This window comes from Heloderma suspectum, chromosome 3 (genome assembly GCF_057233095.1).
Source record: "Heloderma suspectum isolate Gila_16-S chromosome 3, 16-S_ref, whole genome shotgun sequence".
NCBI classification, from domain to species: domain Eukaryota; kingdom Metazoa; phylum Chordata; class Lepidosauria; order Squamata; family Helodermatidae; genus Heloderma; species Heloderma suspectum.
The window spans coordinates 115214988-115236315 of NC_139460.1; the positions used below are offsets into that span (position 1 = coordinate 115214988).

General features: G+C 39.6%; 1 protein-coding gene across 4 annotated transcripts in view; it reads left to right on the forward strand.

The window, feature by feature from the left end:
- PUDP (pseudouridine 5'-phosphatase) overlaps nt 1-21328 on the forward strand; it is a 120066-nt gene that overhangs the window by 95529 nt on the left and 3209 nt on the right. The window contains exons 4-5 of one of the 4 annotated variants that reach the window (XR_014789187.1): nt 17442-17632; nt 20564-20724. The exons of 1 other annotated variant lie outside the window; for it this stretch is intronic. Coding sequence is in view for 2 of the 3 variants with exons in the window: in XM_084844261.1 (XP_084700387.1) it covers nt 17442-17579 (138 nt within the window). In the remaining variant the exon portion in view is untranslated. Of the gene's footprint in view, nt 1-1158; nt 10163-17441; nt 17643-20563; nt 20725-21328 lie in introns of those variants that run through there. 2 more of the 4 variants (XM_084844261.1, XM_084844264.1) reach the window with 2 other exon arrangements.

Here is a 21328-nt window from a genome sequence, read left to right on the forward strand (position 1 = left end):
CCTGAGGCTTATCTGAAACCAGTCACTTTCTCAGTATTTACAGAGTTTTTGTGATATTCATATTTTCTGGTTGGCCCATTATACATGCATTACCTAGGACACTTTTCCTTTAATGTAGCTATTTATATCTCACTTTAATGTAGCTATTTATATAACTCAAATAGCTTTATACATATTTCAGCCTTCTGCATCATTATTCATCCAAGGTTGGATCCAAAAAACCCTACCTACCTTTTCCCACTGGGAAGTTGTAAGATTGAAGATAGTCTGTCCTCATAACTCCACACCTGGATGGAGAAATAACTCTGCCCATAGCTCTAAGAACACATCCTTGTGTTAAACAGGGCTGCATTCTGGAGGCTGTGTGCAGTTCTGTTTCTTCTTTACAGCATGGGTAAACAGCTTGCATAATCTTGTTTAACCCAAGACTATATTCCAAAAGCAGGCCACACAGCTGTAGGCTTGTTTAACCCTTTCCAAAAAAGGAGAAACGATCTGATCAGCCTCCTGGCCTAGAAGAGCCAGTAGTCTTTTTCAGGCTAAAAGAGAGAACTTGGGACTTGACTGGTCACCTGGGAGGGAAACAAAAAAGCAGAGCTAAGCCTGAAATGGGTGCCCAGTGGAGAATTTCAGTTGAAAATATCTCAATGTAAATGGAACATTGTTTGTTAATTATATAGGTAATAAAATTGGGGATGGAGAGAGTCAGGTAGCTTTTTTTTTTTTATGAGAGCAGCAAGAATAGTATATGCAAAGATTTTGGAAGCAGCCAAACATCCCTGATGTGTAGGATTAGTTAAACAAAATACATTAAAATGGCAAAACAACAACACCATGAGTAAAATAAAATAGACAAACCCCCAGATATATTTAGGAAAAAATAATCCCAGTGTTTCAATTATGTGTCTTTTAAAAGGGATAATTCTCCACAATCTGATGTTCTAACAAACTGCAGCCTGTGTTTCTCAAAAGAATGTGTCTTCCTCTACCCCACTATCACATACACTGTCTGTTGGCAGTACTGCTGGTGACCCGACGAGTGAGGATTTTCAAGGCTCATTCTGTATAACCCCATTTTTGTTTTAGCTGAAATTCTTTCTCTGTAAGCATTTCACACAAATTATATAAAGTTCAGCTCTTGTATGTTGCTCTTCACAGAAACTGAATCACACTTCTCTTCCATTGGCTAATGTCACTATATCTGGAGAGACCTTTCAAGTGTAAAACGGGTGCCTTTGGAGATCCCTTTCTATCGTAATTGCTCAATTCCAACTGGGAATTATTAGGTGGAACAAACTCCAGTAAGTCATAATTAGTAAGTTTTTCAAAGTATATTTACCATTTAATTTGGGAGGGAATGAAAAGCTAAGGCACATCACGTTTACAAACTTGTCCCAAAGGAATGTCAGTGGAGCACAGGAAGTCTTCAAGAAAGGCACACTCACTTTGATAAATATTAGATAGCTAATACAAACAATGTAGACTTTCCATAAGGTCAATATGTTCTAAACTCTGTACCCTTGAAACCTGGTTGAATTAGTAACTTTATCTCTTCCTGAATTAGCATACACAAGCCAGCTATGAAGGAATCTCTTGCTTAGAACTCCCTCTCACTCTCAATATCATTAAGGAGACAAGAAAGGTAGTTAACAGTCCGCTTTCCTCTGTTGGTGGGCAGACCACAGTCTTATTCATAATTAATCTAGGAAGAAATGGATATGTTACTTGGACATCTAAGAAGATGGTTTTCCTAGATCAATTCTGAAGAAACCTGGCTGGCTTTTCAACCTCCACAGATACCTAATGATATCTACATGTTCATTTAGATAAATGTGACAGCCTAGTAAAATAATATAACTATGAGGCAATGCCTTTGTGCTTATGGATGATTACATAAGCTAGAATGTTATCTGGGAAGGTCTTCTCTCCATTTGTCCTTGAGCAGGAAATTACTCAAAACCTTGTAGGCCCTTTTGCAGGGCTTGATGTACCTTCTGCTACTGTGCATAGCAACAGCATAAAATTGGAGCATGGGTTAAACCAAGGCACCAAAGAATGCAATTGCTTGTAAATGGGAAAGCTAACACTGTTGTAGACACTAAGATACAAGGCTAGGTATACAATATGTTAAGAATGTAATTGCTTGTAAATGGGAAAGCTAACGTTGTTGTAGACAGTAAGATACAAGGCTGAGTCTACAATATGTTAAGAGACAGCCAACACGAGACGATTCTTGACAAAATGATGATGACTTTTGTTTGATCTCCTATATGACAATCTATCATACCAATAGAGTACCCTAATCATTTTAAAGTCTTCACAATGCAAACTTGACCTGTGACTCCAGATTGCAAGAAAATGTGAAAATAATTTCATTTATGGTCATATCCAATATTCAAGTGCTTGATTTGGCCACCATGAAGTGCACCATTTTTCCAAGAAGAATATTTCAGAGAACAATCTGCCAGCATCTATGCAAAACTGTAATCATCGTATATTTTCTCAACATATATTTTCTTTACCGGGTCTGATGAGGATTTGGGGAAAAACTACATTCCATTTCAGATGCTCTGAAAGACTGCAGTAAGTGACTACATCATATTATCCAGAGAATCTTGTTCTCTTTTAAGTAATTTGAGTAATCAGCCTTTCTGCTAACAGGTCTTCAACTTACTTTGTTAGCATCTGGGAAGCCTTTGGTAGCCTAGTCTCTGCCTCTTGAAGAAGAATTTATTTAGGAAACAAATACGGATCTGCAAAAGCACCTCAAAGATTTCTAAAGGTGTCCCAGGGAAGTGAAATCTACAAATAATTCCAAGAATCTCCTGGTGAAACAGGAGGGTGTATCCAGCTTCAGAGGCAGGGCTTATCTTTACTATACCTTGAATGTTGCCCCTAAAATCCCAACACACACACGTGGCTCATTCTTTTTCAGCATTTTGGGATCTTGGCCATATGTCAATGGATGAAAGACCCTGGACCCCTTGGGATTTCATACATTTTGCATACATCACTCCTGTGCATATGACCAGTACAGATAAGTAACCTTGAGCTAAACTGCAGAGAGATGATGCAATGGAGGAAAAAACAAAACCTTTATGACACTTAACTTTGAATGAATTCAGTCACTTAGTTGAGTTAGCCAGGATGTCATTTGTAGAAATTGTGTGATGCAGGGATAAAAATTCTATTTATTGCAGTTTAGACTATGTGTACAAATCTGGGGCCACTCAAGCACATACTTTGGCATTCATTGCAGGGGAAGCCAAAACTTACTGAAGCTGATTGTGTTAAAATTACCTTGTTAAAGTTTGAATGTAAATGAGTTTGGGAGAATGGGTCAGAGAAAGAGAAAACTTGTTTGAGGTTTTAGAATTTCTATATTTTAAGCTCCAAATTTTATGCCAAGATTTAAATGTTACAGCCTTTCATGAGATTAACAATCAAATGCTTTCTATATTTTAATGTAAACTGTTTCAGTAAATGTTTATCTATATAGGCTATTCTGAGCTCTGGTTTAGATCTATTAAGGTTTTCAGTACCAGTACAAAAAAGCAAGTAAGTCTTACTGCACTTTGTGATATGCTCCCCCCCCCCACTTTTCATGTTTTTTTTTAATTTCCTGTGGTTGATGGAATTGCTCCAGGTGTATAATATGAAATGATTGTTAGTGGGGATGTACATACAAACTCAAGCAATCTCAAGTTTGTCAAAGGTCTCCAAATTCCAATCTTATTCCATCTCATGGCCGCCTGAGATTGCAGTCTTGTTGTTTTTCCTTTTCACATGAAAGTTTGTGAGTATTTTTCCAAATGTACCCCTCAGTTGTGTGCATCTTTGAAATGTACACATTCTTTTCCTATTGATTAAACTATGTAGGCATTTTTCAAAAGTTCATGTTGTTCAAACAGAGATCCAAAAAAATGCTGCCAAATGCATTTTTTTGGATCTGCGGATCACACTGCAAGCTCGGAAATGTATGGACTTCAGCTGCAGATTGCATTTGAGTCCTTGTTCCGTCTGGATGGTGCAAACTGTAATGAGCTAAAGACCTGGTTCTCATGATCACTACCACTTAAACAAATAACCCAACAACAGGCCATGGGTTATGGGAGGGTTGTTTCCCCTGCAACAAAACTTGTCACCCAGATTTGGACAACACGACAAGTCATGCCTGGGCAGGTAATTAGGCAAATGGCACCTGGGACACGCCACAGTTTAAACAAACCACAGTGGCTTGTTTGAGTAATCATGCAAACCGGGCCAATGTGTTGCAACTGTGATTAACAATATTACAAATAAATGCAGAAAAGGGCAAAGAAGCACAACTCTTTGCCTTTCATAAGATTCCTGGATGCAGAAATAGCGATGCTGGCTCTTCAACTATCCTTTGCCATGTTTTGTGTTAACCTATTTGGGAAAATCTCTGCCGAATTTGAACCCATTGTTCATATCATCTGAATGCTTCAAAGACATCTTTGCTGAATGACACTATGAAACTGGACTTCCTGATTTCTGTGGAATGGTTCTACAAAATAATGGTTTGAATTGCAAGACATACTCTCAGTTTGAGTGTTACACAAGCCACCCAAAGAGTCAGTCTTGCCAATCCCTGTTCACCTGCTCACACTCTCACCATGGCTGCTGCCAGTGCCACCACTTCCAGATGAAGAAGACTTAACACTGTGCTCCATCGTTGGACGCTTGAGACAGTAGAAGGCTGTGAAAGTGAAGGCTTCAGAAGAAGACCTGCACTTAGAACTGCATTGCCCCACACCCTCTGCACTCAACACGCCAGTCTTTGCAGCTGGTCTGCTCTTGTCTCTCCCCAGGAGCCGGGTGCAAAGCTGAGGCAGGGAATCTGCCAGCATCCTTGCAATTGTCATTTTTATTGAAACCTGTTCCCATGCCAAAAATTTTCTAGTCTCTCCCTCACTTTTGAGAAAAGCACTGCTGAAAAAGATCAGGAGACCACACTTCAGTATTTCTAATTAAAAATTGATGCAACTGTTGTTATGTAAGTTACATAAGAAGCCATAATAAGGAGGTCTGCTACCCTGAAAGGCGGCCAAGAAATATTTTTAATAAAGAAAGAAATAAGGAGGAAATGCCTTTACCTTGTATCAGTGTAACAGTTTTCTAATTGGTTAATATTATACAGAAAGATAGGGACATTTGTAGTACTGAACTAGATGGCTCACAGTTCTCTCACAACAGATACCCAATTGTCATTTTACAGGTTTTTTCCCTATCTTTCTCTCTTTAGAGATCAAGGTCAGAAATCCTAAAGAAAAGCAGGTGCTTCATTAATAGTTAAGAAAGCATTTTTAAAATTTGTCATCATGAAACTAGGGAAAAATGCTAATGGATTATTGCACACGCTAGATTTTTTTTTTTTTAAATGCTACCTGCAAATGTATGCGGGTAGTTTTTAAAAATGTGGATGGTTTTAAACAATTGTTTTAGAAAAATACTACCTGCAAATGTATGTGGGTGATTTGTTGCTTGAATGCTTTATTGTAGAGATGGGCAAACCCATCTACCTAAGAATTCACTGGGACTGCTCCTTTTTTATTTAATTATTAATTTTCATCCCCTTCTTCCAAGGAAATCAGGATGCGGCATACACAGTGGTTATCTCTTACCATTTTATTTTCTCAAAAACCCTGTGAGATAGGTTAGGCTGGGAAATATGTGTGGCCTTGGACAAATCACTATCTTTTCATCCACATTGCTGTGCAGATAAAATGCACCCTATATACACTGCTTATAGCATTTTGGTGGAACAGCAGAATAAATATTAATAAATAAGCACAGCTTGCCATCAGAATGCTTCTAAAGTTGTGATGGGGATGTCCAGTGTATTCAGTTCAATCCAGCGGTGTATGAGCTTGCCAGTAAAAGGAGATGACGTTTCCTGCCATTGTTTTGATTCAAGCTCATCAGCTGTAGGACAGAGTTCAATAGCTAGACTCATAATTTAATTTCATATTTCAAAAGAAATTATACAGAAGGGACCCTGAGGGAGATCCTAAAGGTCAGAGCCATATATCATTGATGGTTTACCACTGAACCATCAATGATGAGGCTAGAGGTTTGAGATATTTCTGTTCATTCTTAGAGAATCCACATTTCTGGAAAACCAGCATCTAGAAATCATAGAGAGACTGTTGTTGAAGCTTGCTTCACCTCCAGGGCTTACCTGGTTTATATTACAAGCCATTTCTGTTCATTAAAAACTAACCTCTATAGTACTCAATCCAGGCTAGTGTCATGTTAGATTACATAGCTTCCCTGCAAATAACATATATATAATTATATATGACTATGATTATATTATGGCTATGATACCCTTGTAAGATCAGAACTTGCTTCCTCAAAAATGATCTGGAGGCTAAAAATCTCTCCGAGGGTTTTGTTTTTAATTGGAGACAAATTTAATTATCTAGCTAAAATAGTTTCTTGTGAGCATGACAAGTCTTAAAAAATCAAATTCAGTGTGTATTACAGAGACCAGGGAGCTGGGAACTGTTCCAAAACTCCAGATGGTTAGAAAAGGACAGCTAAATCCAACAGAATACATGATTTAGTATTTTGGGATACTCCATGACTCTCATATTGAGTTTGTCTTTGCCCAATAGCTTCTTCCAGTATAATCACAGGATCATTTATTTTCAGAAATCACAAGACTTAGAAGAGAACATATAATTCTAAATTCTGAAGACTTGGAGCATAATATACCATTTATACAAAAACAGGAAGCAGTGTTAAAACAAATGATAATGAACGAAGAGCCAGAATTCGTATAGCAGGGGTCTGTCAAGAATACTCACTGTCCCCTGTTCTTATTAACATATTTATAGAGAGTAGAATTAATGAAATAAAATGAATAGTATACTCAGGCTAAATAAATGGGAAAGAAGTAAATGGTGGCAATGGCAGATAAAAATGGAAAGTAGCAGAACTTATGAAATACAATTAATTTCATTTTTTCAGAACTATAGTCTAAAAATAAATGAGAATAAAACAAAGATATTAGTGACAGCTATGTTTTAACAGATATCTATATGTAGAACAAATTGAGTAAGTAGCAGAATTCAAATATCTGAGAAGCAAAATAAAGTTAAACACAGAAGAATAATGAAATAGACATTGTATAAGAAGGAACCTGGACACAGGAGGAATACATTTACCTCTGAAAAAGAAATTTATAGAAACATTCGTATAGAATTCAGCACTACATAGATGTGAATCATGGGCAACAAATAAAGTAGAAGAAAGAAAACAGGAGGCTTTTGAAATGTGATATTGGAGAAGAATGTATAAAGAGAGTTGAATAAAAAGGAAAATAATTGAAGAAATGTTGGTTAGGATTGAAGAGGGACTGGGACTGATACAAAGTGTGAAGAGGCAATCAGGCCTGATAAGGGCACATTTGAAGAAATTGGGGACTAGTCCAATATATGACTGAAGGGAAGGAAGATAAACAGAAAGAAGCCCTAGAATAATGGGGCAGGAGAACAAAAATGGCTGTGGGAAACAGAGTTTCAATTACATAAAACAAGTTAAAGAGGAGAAAAAAGGTGAAGACGCAAGTGATCATTGATCAGAGATGAAAGTACAGTTTCCCTTTGCTAGTGTCAGCTTCTCTAGCACTTACAAATGGGATCAAAATGCTAAACAAAGGCAAGGGAGTCTGATATTGGGAAGGGTGTGTGCCCATACTAAAAAGCTTCATGGGCTGGAGTGGGGACTCTGGCATACCAGGTCTCACTGTATTACCACAGACTCAAGGCTAAAGGAAAGACGAAAAGCTACTTATCATGTTACAGACTCTCCAGAGGCTGGAGGTTCCTCACTCCTGGCCTATGCCCATGAGAGATGTGCAGCACTGGGCATAGACTCTCCACAGGATAGTCCAAATGATTAATTTGTTGTGAGCCATGAGGTGCCCTTGCTGGAATCAGTCATTTCTGGCAGTCTTCAAATGGGGGTGTGGTGGGGACAGGGTTTGTGGCAGGACAAGCACCTTTCATCTTTCCTTAACCTTGAGTCTGTAGGAATACAGTAGGAAGGGGTTTCTGTCATTATATATGATCACATAAGATGGCAACAATAAGTTGGCATCAATAAGTTGACATTTTTAAGGAACTTTAACTGTTTGACCATCTGATCTTGTTTCCTTGATGTACCTTACTGAACACAGACACAAACACCTATTTTCTTCTAGAAAACAAATATTTTTTTGGCATGAATAGGTCTATCTTCATATCTGAAGACACACACACAAACAGTACATTCTCATTTAAACTCTAAACCAACCATCCTAGAACATGTTGTGAATTTGCTACTTCTCAGGAGGACTTTGGGTTCTTTAGACTAATTTATGATTTATGATATGTATGAAACATGCATAGTGCATTATATCTGTGACAAATTAGCTTTTTCTGCACTAATGATCCTTCTGCTTGGACAGCCGATGTTTGTCATAAGAGAGGGAGAGAGAAGAAGAGAGATTGTAAAATGAAAGAAGCAAAAGCAAGCAAACAAGTCAAGTGAACTTAGAAGAGGCCTTCAATATTGTTTGGGTTAACAGTTACTTTCAACTTTCTTAATATTATAGGCCCTGTGTTATATGCAAGGCAGGATCTTGAGTTACTCTACGTACTGTTCCGTGGAGTGTTGTGACTGAAAACTGAATACATGTAAACTGATAAAACTTCAGATTTTAGTATTTTTAGAAGCAAGAAATGAGCCCATGGTCCTTCATCAGCATCAAAAAGGCAGAGGGAATGATGTTGAAGGCTTATAACTGGTAATTGTCAGCCATCGTACTACTGAGTGAACTAATGTGGGTGTCACCACTGCCTCTTAATGTTTCACCATGTTTTGTTTTCAATTTGTTATTTTTCTTGTCCTTGTTTTCTTAACTTTTTCCTTGATTCTGAAGGTTCTGTGAATGAATCTCAAGAACAGGTTTTGAAGGCTGGTATGAATCACTTCTACTTTCTTATGTACCGACATATGATTTGACAATTAAACACCCACTCTTCTGAGAAGAAATCAGGTAGCCTACAGCTCATTTTACTAATCAATTCTAGATGCGCAACAATGAAGTGTTTTCATCAAGGACTTTTAGGAGTATCTCTAAGAAAATTATCTTTTCTCCTTCAGGGTTGTCATGACCAAAACATGTGCTGTACTGAAATGAATTGTGACTGTGTAAACAAGCGATACACACTGGTCTGTGTGAGTTCTAACTGCATGGAAAACTCAAAAATAACTGAATGAACTCAAGCTGGGTTACCACATTCAAGCCATACTGTAGGGGGCTAGGCAGAAATGACCCAACCCAAAAACTGCTCTGTTAATTATTCTTAACATAGTCAGGGTTTGCTCCATCATAACATATACTAGTGAAAAAAGTATATGTTGCATCTACAATCTAATTTGCACGCCTTCCTTTGAAAATGGATGTGGAGGTTGAGGTGGGTTTTTGTACTTGAAACAAAGGTTGTTGTCCCAAAATAATTTTTATTCTGATGTCTCTTGGTTCAAAGGAAGTACTGCACTGCATGTATTTTAGTCATGGGATAAGAGGAGAGGTCAATTTATGGATCAGTAACTGATTACATAACAGGAAGCAAAGAGCAGGAATAAATGGCCATTCTCATAATGGAGAGATATCAACAGTGTTTCCCCCAGGAATCTGAATTGGGACTTGTTTGCTTTAAATTATTTTGTGAGAGACAGTGCCTTCTTCCATATCAACCTGCCCAGTCACTGAGGTCATCAGAGGACATGCTCCTGGTGGTTCTGCATGGACCTATTGCCCAATCTGAGTCCACCTGGAGAAGAGCTTTCAGTGCGGTGGCCCCCTTTCTATGGAACTCCCTGCCTCTGGAGGTCAAGCAGGTCCCAACAGTTTCTGGCACCTCCAGGAAGCCTTCCTTGACTGACCAGCCATGGTTTTTATCGGTACTCTCTTTTTTAAAATAAGAAAAGTTAATATGGTGCTTTATTTCTTTTTTTATCTGTTATTGTTCACCACTCCAGAATCTGTTCAGATGTGGTGCGGTATATAAATGCTGTAGTTAGATAGATGATAGTTAGATAGATGATAGATAGATAGATAGATAGATAGATGGACGGACAGACAGACAGACAGATTTAGGATGGTTAAAAGAAAAAGGGATTGTGAAGAGCTCAAAAAGGATCTCTCTAAACTGAGCAAATGGGCATTGAAATGACAACTGCCTGCCTGGATATGTATGTCAGGGACAGAATTGGGGACCTTTGGCATACAAAGCATGTGCTCTACTTCTGACCTGCTATCCCAAAATACCATTTTCATCATCACTAGACATGCAGAATTCCAAGTCCACAGCAAAACACATGAGAAAGAGAGGAGGGGCATGAAGGCTGTGTGTGAGAGAGACAGTCAGACAGACAGACAGACCAAAACCGCCACCAGGACATGGCTACCAACTCACTGCTACATATAGTCCTTGGGGACAAAAAGGTTGCCCACTCCCTGCAATAGCTAAAGACCTAAAAATGTACCCTTTCAACATATTTTAATATCTTATTTTACCCCCATCTGCCCAAATGTGTGAATCTGTGGGTGAAGGATACTCTGACTTTTGGAGAGAAAGGATATAAATTATAGAAAATCACTCATGACTGTGGTTGATGGGGGGTGGGAGTTCACTTTAGTATGTGTGCAAATGTACCTTGCCTGTGTCTTGTAAGGTCCTAAATAATGAACTGTGTGCATTGAATGTATATTTTAAAAATACCTTGGAATAACTGAGACTTCCTTGCTGGTTTATTAGAGAAAGGAGACAATCAACATACTTGTTAAATATATCTTGCTCAGTAAATTTATACGACGTCTAATCATGTAGTTTAAAAGCAGGGGCTAAAATAGACAAGCATACCAGTCCCACAGTCAGCAGTCATGTGACTTCAAAAAAGAAAATTGCAGATGTTGGAGGCCTAATCTGGATTGAAACTCTGGAGTAGGGTGGGTGTCTCTAGGCTTTTATCGTCTGCTGAGGTTCTGATCCAGATTGGGTCCCCTGTGTCTGCTATTTGCATTTGGGGAAAAGCTCCCATTTGCTCCATTACTAATTGCATGAAATGAATGGTGTCAGCTGGCAGAACTGAATAGTCGGGAAACGATACTACTTATTTTTCTTTTCTCTCCTAATTGCTGAGATACTAATTTGGGAGCATCGAAATGGCTATTTATTTCACATCTATAGTCTGTTCCTCTCAGTATCTTGAGAGAGGATGGCCCCTCTTTCGATGAACCTTTTCAAGTTGTAAAGAATTGTCCTCCTCCTGCTAATTAACAACTGGTAATGACAGTAGAACACATGTACACACAGAGTACACTGCATATTAACATTTCTAGCATTTCCATACTTTCTCCTCCTTGTTAAAAAGGTGATATCTTAGTTAATTGAATGTTTATACAGTATTCTGGACATGTTAAGTACTTAAGAAGCGCTAAGTATTATTTTCCTTTGCTTTCACTTTTTCCTCAAGCATTGGATTCACTGTTGCTTAATTTCATCTTTTTCTTTGGCTGTCTTTACATGTGAGTCTATTAGGGACGGACTAAGTTGTCAAGTTCAATTATGATCATGTTCTCGTTTTTCCTACTTTAAATTCATTCTGTACCATTTATGTATCAGTTTGTGAATTTGTGTGTTTTTTTAAGTCCACATACAAGTGTGTATGTATTTTTATACACATTTATCTAAATGTACACATTTTGTATGCACTTTTCCATATATACATATTGTACACACTTTACTAAATATAAGCATTTTTGCTAGCCATTTCCCCTAATACAATGCAGTTTTGTGCAGCCTTTAATATACACATGTGTGTACACACACTTCCCAATTGTACAAATTTCTCTTCACATTCTGTTTATGTACATTTTTATTTACATTGCAAAATTCGTGAAAGTGCAAATCTTGCCCTATCACTGCATTCCACTGCATGCATGAGTTCAGAAAGTGCAAAATTGGTAAGTTCACATTCAGATGCAAACCCAACAAATCTTTCACCCATCCTTAGTGTCTACTAATAGGTGCTGCAGAGAAGAGTCAGTAAATGAACAAGAGAAGATCCAAAGTATGAGGAATTTAAGGACTCCATGTACTTTAATCCTTCGTTGCTAATGAGCCAGACAGTTTTCACCATATTTTGATAATGAAAATATATTTAATTTTTTTCCTGTGCATTTTCCAACAAATTCAAGGTGGTGTACTCCCCCCACCCCTATTTTATCCTCACAGCAGCCTTATGAGGTAGATTTGGCTAGAGAGATAGTGACCATTGAGGCTGAGTGGGTCTCCCTGTGCCTGGTCCAACATTCTAATAAATACACTGCACTGGCCCTATGGTGCTTTCTATAATTGTTCGAAGTGCTTTATGTACATGTTCTCAATAATTCTTTCTACAGTCATGTAAGGTAATCCAGTATTATTATTTCCATATTATAGAGACAGGAGCTATGAGGCTAAGCCATGACTCATGAAGTCCCTGTTTTGAACCTCATATTTGCTATAAACCCATGATGTAGCATTAGGCATCCCTTCAATGTTGAGTTCATATTGTTTATTGCTTATTAAGCCAATGTGTGCAATGGATACAGTGTTGGACTAGGATTCAGGACAAGTGGGTTTGAAGCTCCATTCACCCATGAAGTTCACTGGGAAATTTGGGAATTCATTATCTTGGTCTAAAATCAGGGGTGGGGAGATTACAATGTAAGCCATCACAACCTCCTTGGAGGAAGAGTTGGATAAAAAAAAAAAATACTACAACCTCCTCCACCACTACTTTTTTGCCAAGGCTGAAAGATAGTGGGCATCCAGCTCATAGCTCTTAGAATCATAGAATAGTAGGGTTGGAAGGGGCCTACAAGACCAGTGAGTCCAACCCCCTGCTCAATGCAGGAATCCAAGTCAGAGCATCCCTGACAGATGGCTGTCCAGCCTAGTCTTGAATGCCTCCAGTGTGGGAGAGCCCACCACCTCCCTAGCCAGCACAATTTTTGGCAGGGGAAAAATATCAGATGATGCTATTGTATTAAATAATAACATAAAGAGGTTAAAATAATCATTCTCAAAACCATGGATGTTTGAAGGGGCGGGGGATTAAATCATATTGCTTTATTTTTTCATTTTGAAATTGCTCAGGTTGTTTACAGGGCTCTGTTGTTTGCAGAAGATAAGTACACTTCCTTCGGAGCCCAACTTTCCTCACATTTCTTTCCCCACTAAAATTCAAATAGCTACGTTATTCTCCCTATATGTTCATATAGTGTAGTTCAATATGGTTGTTTCTCTATCTCAATTTACTGTAGAATCCAGACCTCCTGTAGTGTCTTTTTATTTTCTGAAATAAGTATGCCTTCCAAATACATAAATCATTGCAGTGGTTCTCTGCTCTATAATATCTTTGTCAAGCCAGAGGAACAGAGAACTATATTCAAAAGATGGCAGCAAAAAGCCTTTATAAAATGCTGAAATTTCCCCTGGCTTCAGTTTATGCCATACATAACCAAGACTTTTTATATTGCTACTACTTCTGGAGACAGAGTGTGTGAAAATTACTACTGTTCCTGCAAGTTCATAGTATATTCATATTAATCAGATTGTGATTCCTTTCTGTAACATCATATCTTTGAGAACAGCATTGTTTTTTCTATTGAAGGACAGAAATGCATCAATATTCTCAGGTTCCTTGTCTATTAGTAAACCTGTCCCCCGTCCCCCCCCCCCCGTATTCTTCTGTTTTTCCAAAAGCTTCTCTTCTTCCATCTCCCTTTATCACCATTTTCTCATTCTTTGACATGGTGATATTGGCCTGGTTCAAACAATCAAAATAGCCCACCATGGCTTATTTAAGTCACAGTGGGCTGTGGAGTTTGCATATTCAGCATCTCCCTGTGGCTTATAACACTTGTGTCATGCAAAACCAGGCAGCAGGGTTGTGTGAATTTTAAACAACCCTCGCATAACGCATACTCCATTTTTGGAAAGAACTGAACCGCAGCTCACCCCGCAGCTCACCGTGGCTTTTGTAAGCCAAGGTGGGCTATTTGATCATGTGAAGGGGCCCACTGATTAAGCAAAATATTCTGAGGGCCTAAATTATTGTTCTCTCCAGAGCCTCTCTCAATTCTTACACGCCAAAATCTCTCATCTCTGTCTTTGAACATACACATTTACCCCAACTATTAATTATGCCCCCCCCCATTTACCACCTAATCATGTTGGCTCTAACTCAAAACAATTCTTTACTTTTCTTTGCATGTGATAAATAAACTCTTCTTTTTTAATTCTCTTTTTAGGCTTGTGCCCTGATTCAGTTAAGACCATATGCATTTGAAAGTAAAAGGCATGCATACAAACAGAAGTATTCCATAGCTCCTGAGACTTAAAAGCCCTATAAAGGAGCAGGGGATTACCTGAAACAAATAATCAGGCTATTGCCAAAAATTTAACTGGGATTCTGTGTGCTGTTCTCTTCGCTTAAGCTCTAGTTTACCTTGTATTCTCCATTTTTTGTTCTTTTCACCTTTTAAGACTCTCCACAGGTACTCCTTTTCTTACAAGTACTCCTTATCTTATTGATTTCTGTTGTAGTTTGGTCATTCTTCCATCTGGCTCTTCTCCATGTTAGGCCCAAAATTTTTGTTCTTTGTCTCTTGCTTCTTCCCATGCTTGGATATTCTTCCTTCTACATAATTTTTTTTGTTCTCTTCTCTTTTTTAAGAACTTGTAGAATTGTTTCTAAAATATTTAGAATCTTCAAATTCGGCTGTTTTGTCTCCTATATCTCAGGTATTTCAGTGTGTGTGTCTGTGTGCCTACACACACAATCTGTAATTTAGGGTGCAATCCTATGGACTGCTCTCACTGCTCAGAAGCCCCTGGACCCGGAGGCTTCCAAGATTCCTATGCCCTGCCAGATTGATGCTGGCAGGCAGGAGGAGCAGCGGAGGCAATCTCCCCCCCCCTTGTTCTTCTATATTTTGGAGGGGGAAGGAAGGGGAGGAGGCTGGAGGAGGCTCGGGATAAATCATACTTATCCCTCTCCTCCCATCCCTGCCCACCGGAACATCCCCTTTTCCCCTTCTCTGAGATTGACTTTTGACCTTGGAGAGGCAGCTGGCACAGTTCCCTCCATGTCAACTGTGAGGGGGTGGAGGTGGAGTGCGGATCTCTGACTCCCCCTTCTGAGGTTAGAGCCCCATTTCCAGCCTTGGAAGGTTTTTTTTGAGCAAACCTATGGTCCCTGGGACACTCACCCACGGACCACAGGATTGCTCTCTTAGCCAGTGTTTACCATCCTCAGTTTGAGTGCGACACCAGTGCCATCTTTTTGTTCTATGTTCCCTCTATTTTCCATTTCCTTTCATTTTGACTTATTCTTACTCTTGTATATTGCAAGCTGCTTTAGGATGAACTTGTTCAGGTTTTGTAAAAGCGCTTAGTACATTTTTAGTACGTCAGTATTATCTTTCTAAATAGATTGAGTATGGATCTTCCCAATAGCCTGAAGCCCCTTTCCAGGATTGCTTCCATTCTGATTCTGGTGTATATAGACTTCCACAGGTGCAGCTGACATTGTGGTTAGAAATGCCAGCCCCCATGGGAGGGTGCACTACCCCATACATCAACCCATGTTTACATGTTCAGAGAACAAACATAGAGCAGGCAGAAATCATGCTTCTTAAGCAATTATTTTTAAAGGATCCAAGTTATAGTGAATTTTACTGCTGTTCTGGACTGAAGTCAATACCAAGATGAATCATTATTATCAGTCAATCATTATATATGCTACTAACAAATGAGTAATGTAGAAAGTGTGTGGTACAGTGGTTAGACAGATTGAAAAGGTATACCCAGATTCAGTTTTTTCTCAAGCTATGAAGCTCTCCAGGTAGCCTGGGGAGAATCACTAGTTCTCAACCAAACTAGTGGTGAAGCCAACATCTGGAAAATGTTATTGGAGAATGTCTTCATATTCATATATATATATATATATATATACACACACACACACACACACACACACGTATATATATACACACACACACACACACGCACGCACACACACACAGGATGACAAAATATAGCGAGAGAAGTTAGTTGTGCATCCGTCTCAAGAGAGCATTCCAGAGGGATATCGATGCCATTACGAAGACAGCCCTTCCCATCATCCTAGCATAGGGGTTGGGCAACTTGTAGTCCTCCAGTTGTTTTGGCCTACAATCCCATCAGTCCTAGTCAGCATAGCCAATGATGAGGGATCATGGGAGTTGTAGGCCAGAAATCTGGAGGGCCACAAGTAGGGATAGCCATTGCAGGGAAATCCGGCCCTTTTCCAGATTTTCCTGGAGTTCCCAGCTTGGCTTGCATTTGCGAGCCATGCTGCAGGTTTTTTCCTGAAATCTGGGAACTTGATGGGGTTTTCTTCTAAAATCACCCATTTCCCCCAGGATCCCCGGTGTGGTGCCCATGGGCGCCATTTGTGCAACCCACAGTTGTAATTTGCTTCATTTGCACCAATTTTGGGTGTAAATTGTGCAAATTTGAATAATGTGCACGAGTTATGGCTGTACTTTTCACAATTATGCAAATTTGCAGCCATAACTTGTGTACATTATACAAATTTGGGCAAATGTTATTTTATGCCCCCCAAAATTACAGAAATTCTGCCAGCTGTCCCAACTCATTGCACACCGAGTTGGGCCAGCTGGAAGAGGATGGAGTGGAGTCTGGGGGGCTAAGCTGACAAAAACTCATCGAACTCCACCGCTCAACCGGATTCCTCCAACATCCCCAGCCAAAAGTTGCCCACCCCTTCCCTGGTGGATGCTACCAGAGTAAACACAGGAATGTAGAGCAGAACCTCCCCTGCCAATAAAAGTGTACGTATAAAAATTATTCATCATTCCCCGCTAGGTTATGAGTTTTTTTGTTGTTCTAGTAATCCAGGCTGTATCCTTTGTTTTAGCATTCTTCCTTCCAAGCAATTCCATAAAATGCAAAGCAAGTTACTAGAGCTGTAATCTGCTTTAAGGTCATGCCATTGCCCAGGGCAGCGTTTAAAAAGGTTTCCTTCTGCGGCTCAACTTGCATATAACTTTTGAGTGCATTTTAGGACACAATTTCTCCAGGGTAAACATCTTTATGGTTTATGTCTCTGTTACAGTGCTTTTTGTAACAAATATTTTGGTAATCTAATTTTCTGATGTTCCTCATTCAGTCAGTGACTAAGAGCAGAGAGAGGACAGTGGATGATATTGAGATGCATATAATGAACTTCTTGTGTTGTTTTTTAGACTGTCGTTTTTGTCAAATCATAAGCAGATTAAAATTAAATGTATGATTTTGTTCACTCTCCAGGCTGGAACCAAACATGATGATATAGGAGCCAAAATAGCAGCTGTGTGCTTGGTTCTGCTATGCTTCTGTAATGTTCAATTCAGCATACTTGTGTTCAGATGTCATAAAAATGTGTATTCTGCTACCCTCCATAAGTAGCCTGTGATATGAACATGACCAGGCAATCCCAATGTTGTGACATCCAAGCATGGGTAAGTTGTACTAGAGCTGCTGCCATCCAATGCCCCCATATCCTGAAATGAAAAATGAAACTAATTCATTTTGTTTGTGTTGCCTGGCAGCCTGTGACCTGGAGTGGGGGGCTGGGTGACAAAAATTGCCCCCAGACTTCCTGAAGTTGCGCATCCTCTGCTAGACAGAATGATGGGTTGGGGGGGGATAGAACTGTTCTCAGCACAGGCTGTGTGCACACGCGCACACACACACATATATAGTGTCTAGTTCTGACCTCAGCATCCAAGTTATTCACAGATCAGATACAATATCTTTTCTTAACCGGTACATGTCCTTCTCTCTCTCTCTCTCTCTCTCTCCCTCTCCTTTTTAAAATAAAACTGGAAAAAAATCTTACACAATGGTCCCAAAAGCTGCTTTGAAAGAGTTTTCAATAGTCGTTAGTTCCAACATGCCAGGCACACCAAACATGCCATGATTCGTAACCCACATTTTTTATACTTCACACAGTTCTAGTGTGCACCAAAACTGTGCACCAGATTGGGACGATGTAGTGTGAGTTTCATCTAAATGTTGTAGCAGGGTTGAATTGTGGTAACTGCAAGATATCTACATTTCTGATCAAGGGAAGCTATCAAATGATGCAGTAGATAAATCCATTCCACAGCCAATCCTTCTGAGTCATTCTATCAGGCATGCAGTTTCAGGGAACAATCATCAGTATTAAAAGAGGTCATTGTGACACACGAGGCATTCTGCACAGTCTCCCATGTTAAGTGCAATTCTTTAGAGAGCAGAATATTCTTAGGTCCTGCCAGTTCCTGGGCAGAATGCTGCTGTCTCAAAGTCACTGTGTGTGTATGTTTTAGCATGAGTTAATTCAGAGGAAGATATGCACTCATATATGAAATGATATGCAAAACACTTCTACAGAAAGTTGAAGCCATGATGGTAGCACAAAAGAAAGATCCAAAGCCTTTGATATCCCAGCCACACTAAATGCCATTTTATGGCTGGAAGAGCAGTTTTACAGTAAGCGTAGCAAGTGAGCTAAAGGATTCATTTGCTGACGTTTCTTGTCTGCTACAGGCAAGAAGCAATGATATGTGGGCCCTGAATGCACACATTGTTCTTTTAATCCTATGTATGTTTTTGAAATCCCTTCCTGGATTGCTAATCCTTGATTTTTGGGGAGAGATGCCAGAGAGCCCGCCTCTTGTATCAGTGCCTTGTATCGTATCCTGATGACTTATTTGCTGCTGCAACCAAAACAGATGTTTAGCTCTCTGGTTTCCTGTCATTTTTCCCTGTCCAATTGCTGACCAAAAGAAGAAGTCCCAATCTAAAAACATTAGGCATGCTTAAATTCCATTGAAATTAAAAGGTTTTATGTGTGGATGTGCACACATCCTTTTGCTTCATAAAACAACAATGAATAAGCGAGCAAATAAACTGCTGTGGGCATGATTGGAAGGTGGGGCTGGCCATTACCACTGGCATGTTCCAAGACAACTGGCACACATGGACCAGGGATTCTACAAAGAGGCAAATGATGTAGCATCCAATTTGACATATACTATTATGAGGTACATATTACAACATGTAATGCCTCTTGCTGTGACAATTATCAGACTGCTATACGTCAGCCATGGGAAAATTACCTGCCTATTGGCCTAACCTGGCCCACGAAGCCCTTCCTTTTGGGAACACCTCCTTTTTGATGCCAACACCCTGTTACTTTTCATCTTCTTTTTGCTGTAGTGCTTCTGTGTTGCACTGGCAATCCCCCAAATGGCAGTAACTTCTAAGATGTTCGGGAGACTTGACTGCTACTCAGAGATAGCTGATGTAGCATGGAAGCACTCCAGAGAGAGGAGAAGCTGCTTCTCAGGGAGCCATCACTTTGAGGTGCTCCAGGTGCCTCAAAACAGCAGTTCCCAGAGGCTCCAGATACTGCTCACCTTACCTGCCAGGGAAGGCAAGGGATGCACAGTGTGCACTTCAGGGGGAGCCATCACTTGGGGACATCTGGAATACCTCAGAGGGGTGGCTCTTGAGGAGGCCAGCTGTGCATATCTCTTGCCTTTCCCAAGGTATGGGGTGCACAGAACCAGTTCCTGAGGAATGCCTGGAGTGTGTGTGTGTAAATGGGTGTAAAGGTGTGTAAAAGTGTATGTGTGTGTAAAAAGGTGTAAAGGGTGTGTGTGTGTGTATGTTTGGATGATGTTGTGTTTGTAGTATGAATGGTGGGATGTGGTGTGTGTAAATGGAAGGGGCATAGGAAAGAGAGTAAGGGTAACTAGGGCCCTGCCTACTGCTGGCATGCAGCCCCTGACATCCCTTCTTGGTGTGAATATGGCCCTCAGGCCAAAATAGGTTCCCCACCCCTGCCGTAAGTACACCATCCCTCACCTCCATGTAGACACCATATGATATTTATAATATGTAAACCAGCTCTTTATCTCAAGGACCTCCTCAGTAAATTGCCAAGCTATCAGGTGTGGGTTTTGGGAACAGTGCATCATATGCACTGGGCCACCTGTGCAGCAACTTTCAGTTCATCAAGGAGGAAGCAAGATATAGTGTTTGAATATAGACAAAATTCAATTGGTGGCTAGCCTTATGGTTTCTCACTTTCCATGATTTTATATGTGATAACAATTGCTTACGGTTGTACCATTGCTTACAACTGAGCTTATTTTTGAACAACTACGAGTAGGGTTGTAACAACTAAATCTGTCTTCTCACTGATATTTCTTCTTGAACCTGTATATATTAATACTTTAAAAGAAGAAGAAAAACTATCCACTGCATGATTTTAGTGACTTAAATCCTGAAGTAACATTTTGACTGTAACTCAAGACAGAGCTGATTATAGAAATAACTGGGTCTTACATCTGAGTAAACATTGCAAAGATTGTGTTGTAAGGGTGGTTATGTTTTCCCAGGTTATGCATTGACGACGTTCTCCATTGACATGCCCTTCCTTGGATGGCTTCAATACATAATGCCAATACACAACACTTGTTACTCAAGCTACATTTCCACAGTTGTCTAATGACCATCGGCTGCAGGGCCCATTGGGTATTGCATCCCTTCTTACGAACAGGTTCTTTGTTATTCTCTGTGAATACAGATAGCAAGTCCTAAAAGCTTGTTGAAGATAAACAGTTTTGTCTTCACTGGTTCTTTGGTGTGTTACTTATGGATGTTCTTGTCACAATATGAGATAAATGGGAACAAGCTAGGCAATTTTCTGGTCTTTTCTCAATCCATACAATACAGACTAAAGTTAAGTTTAAAAATCAGTGAAAGAATGAAAGAGCAACCAGCAGTGCTCATCTTGGCCCTTTTCTGATCCTTCACAATATGCATTTAGTTCAACAGCCAGCCTAGCCTATGGTGAAAACTTGGTAACACATTTAAAGCATAGATTTTAGTTGAAATAAAACCCCTAAAATTTCTGCACTTACAGAAAAGGGATTGTTATGTGTTTTATTGCCTGTAAAGGGCCAGGAGAGAGTAAAAACAATAGAAATAAATGTGGGAAAGGGCCCATTCTTCCTCTGCCTTATCGGAATGGCCCATTACCTACCTCTATGTTTTGACAACTGAAAACATGTGACAGATTTTATAGGTCAAGGAGGCATCTTTGCACTAAAAACATAGATCTGCAGGAATGCTTATGCTACAAAACAGGCCTTTAAATATTC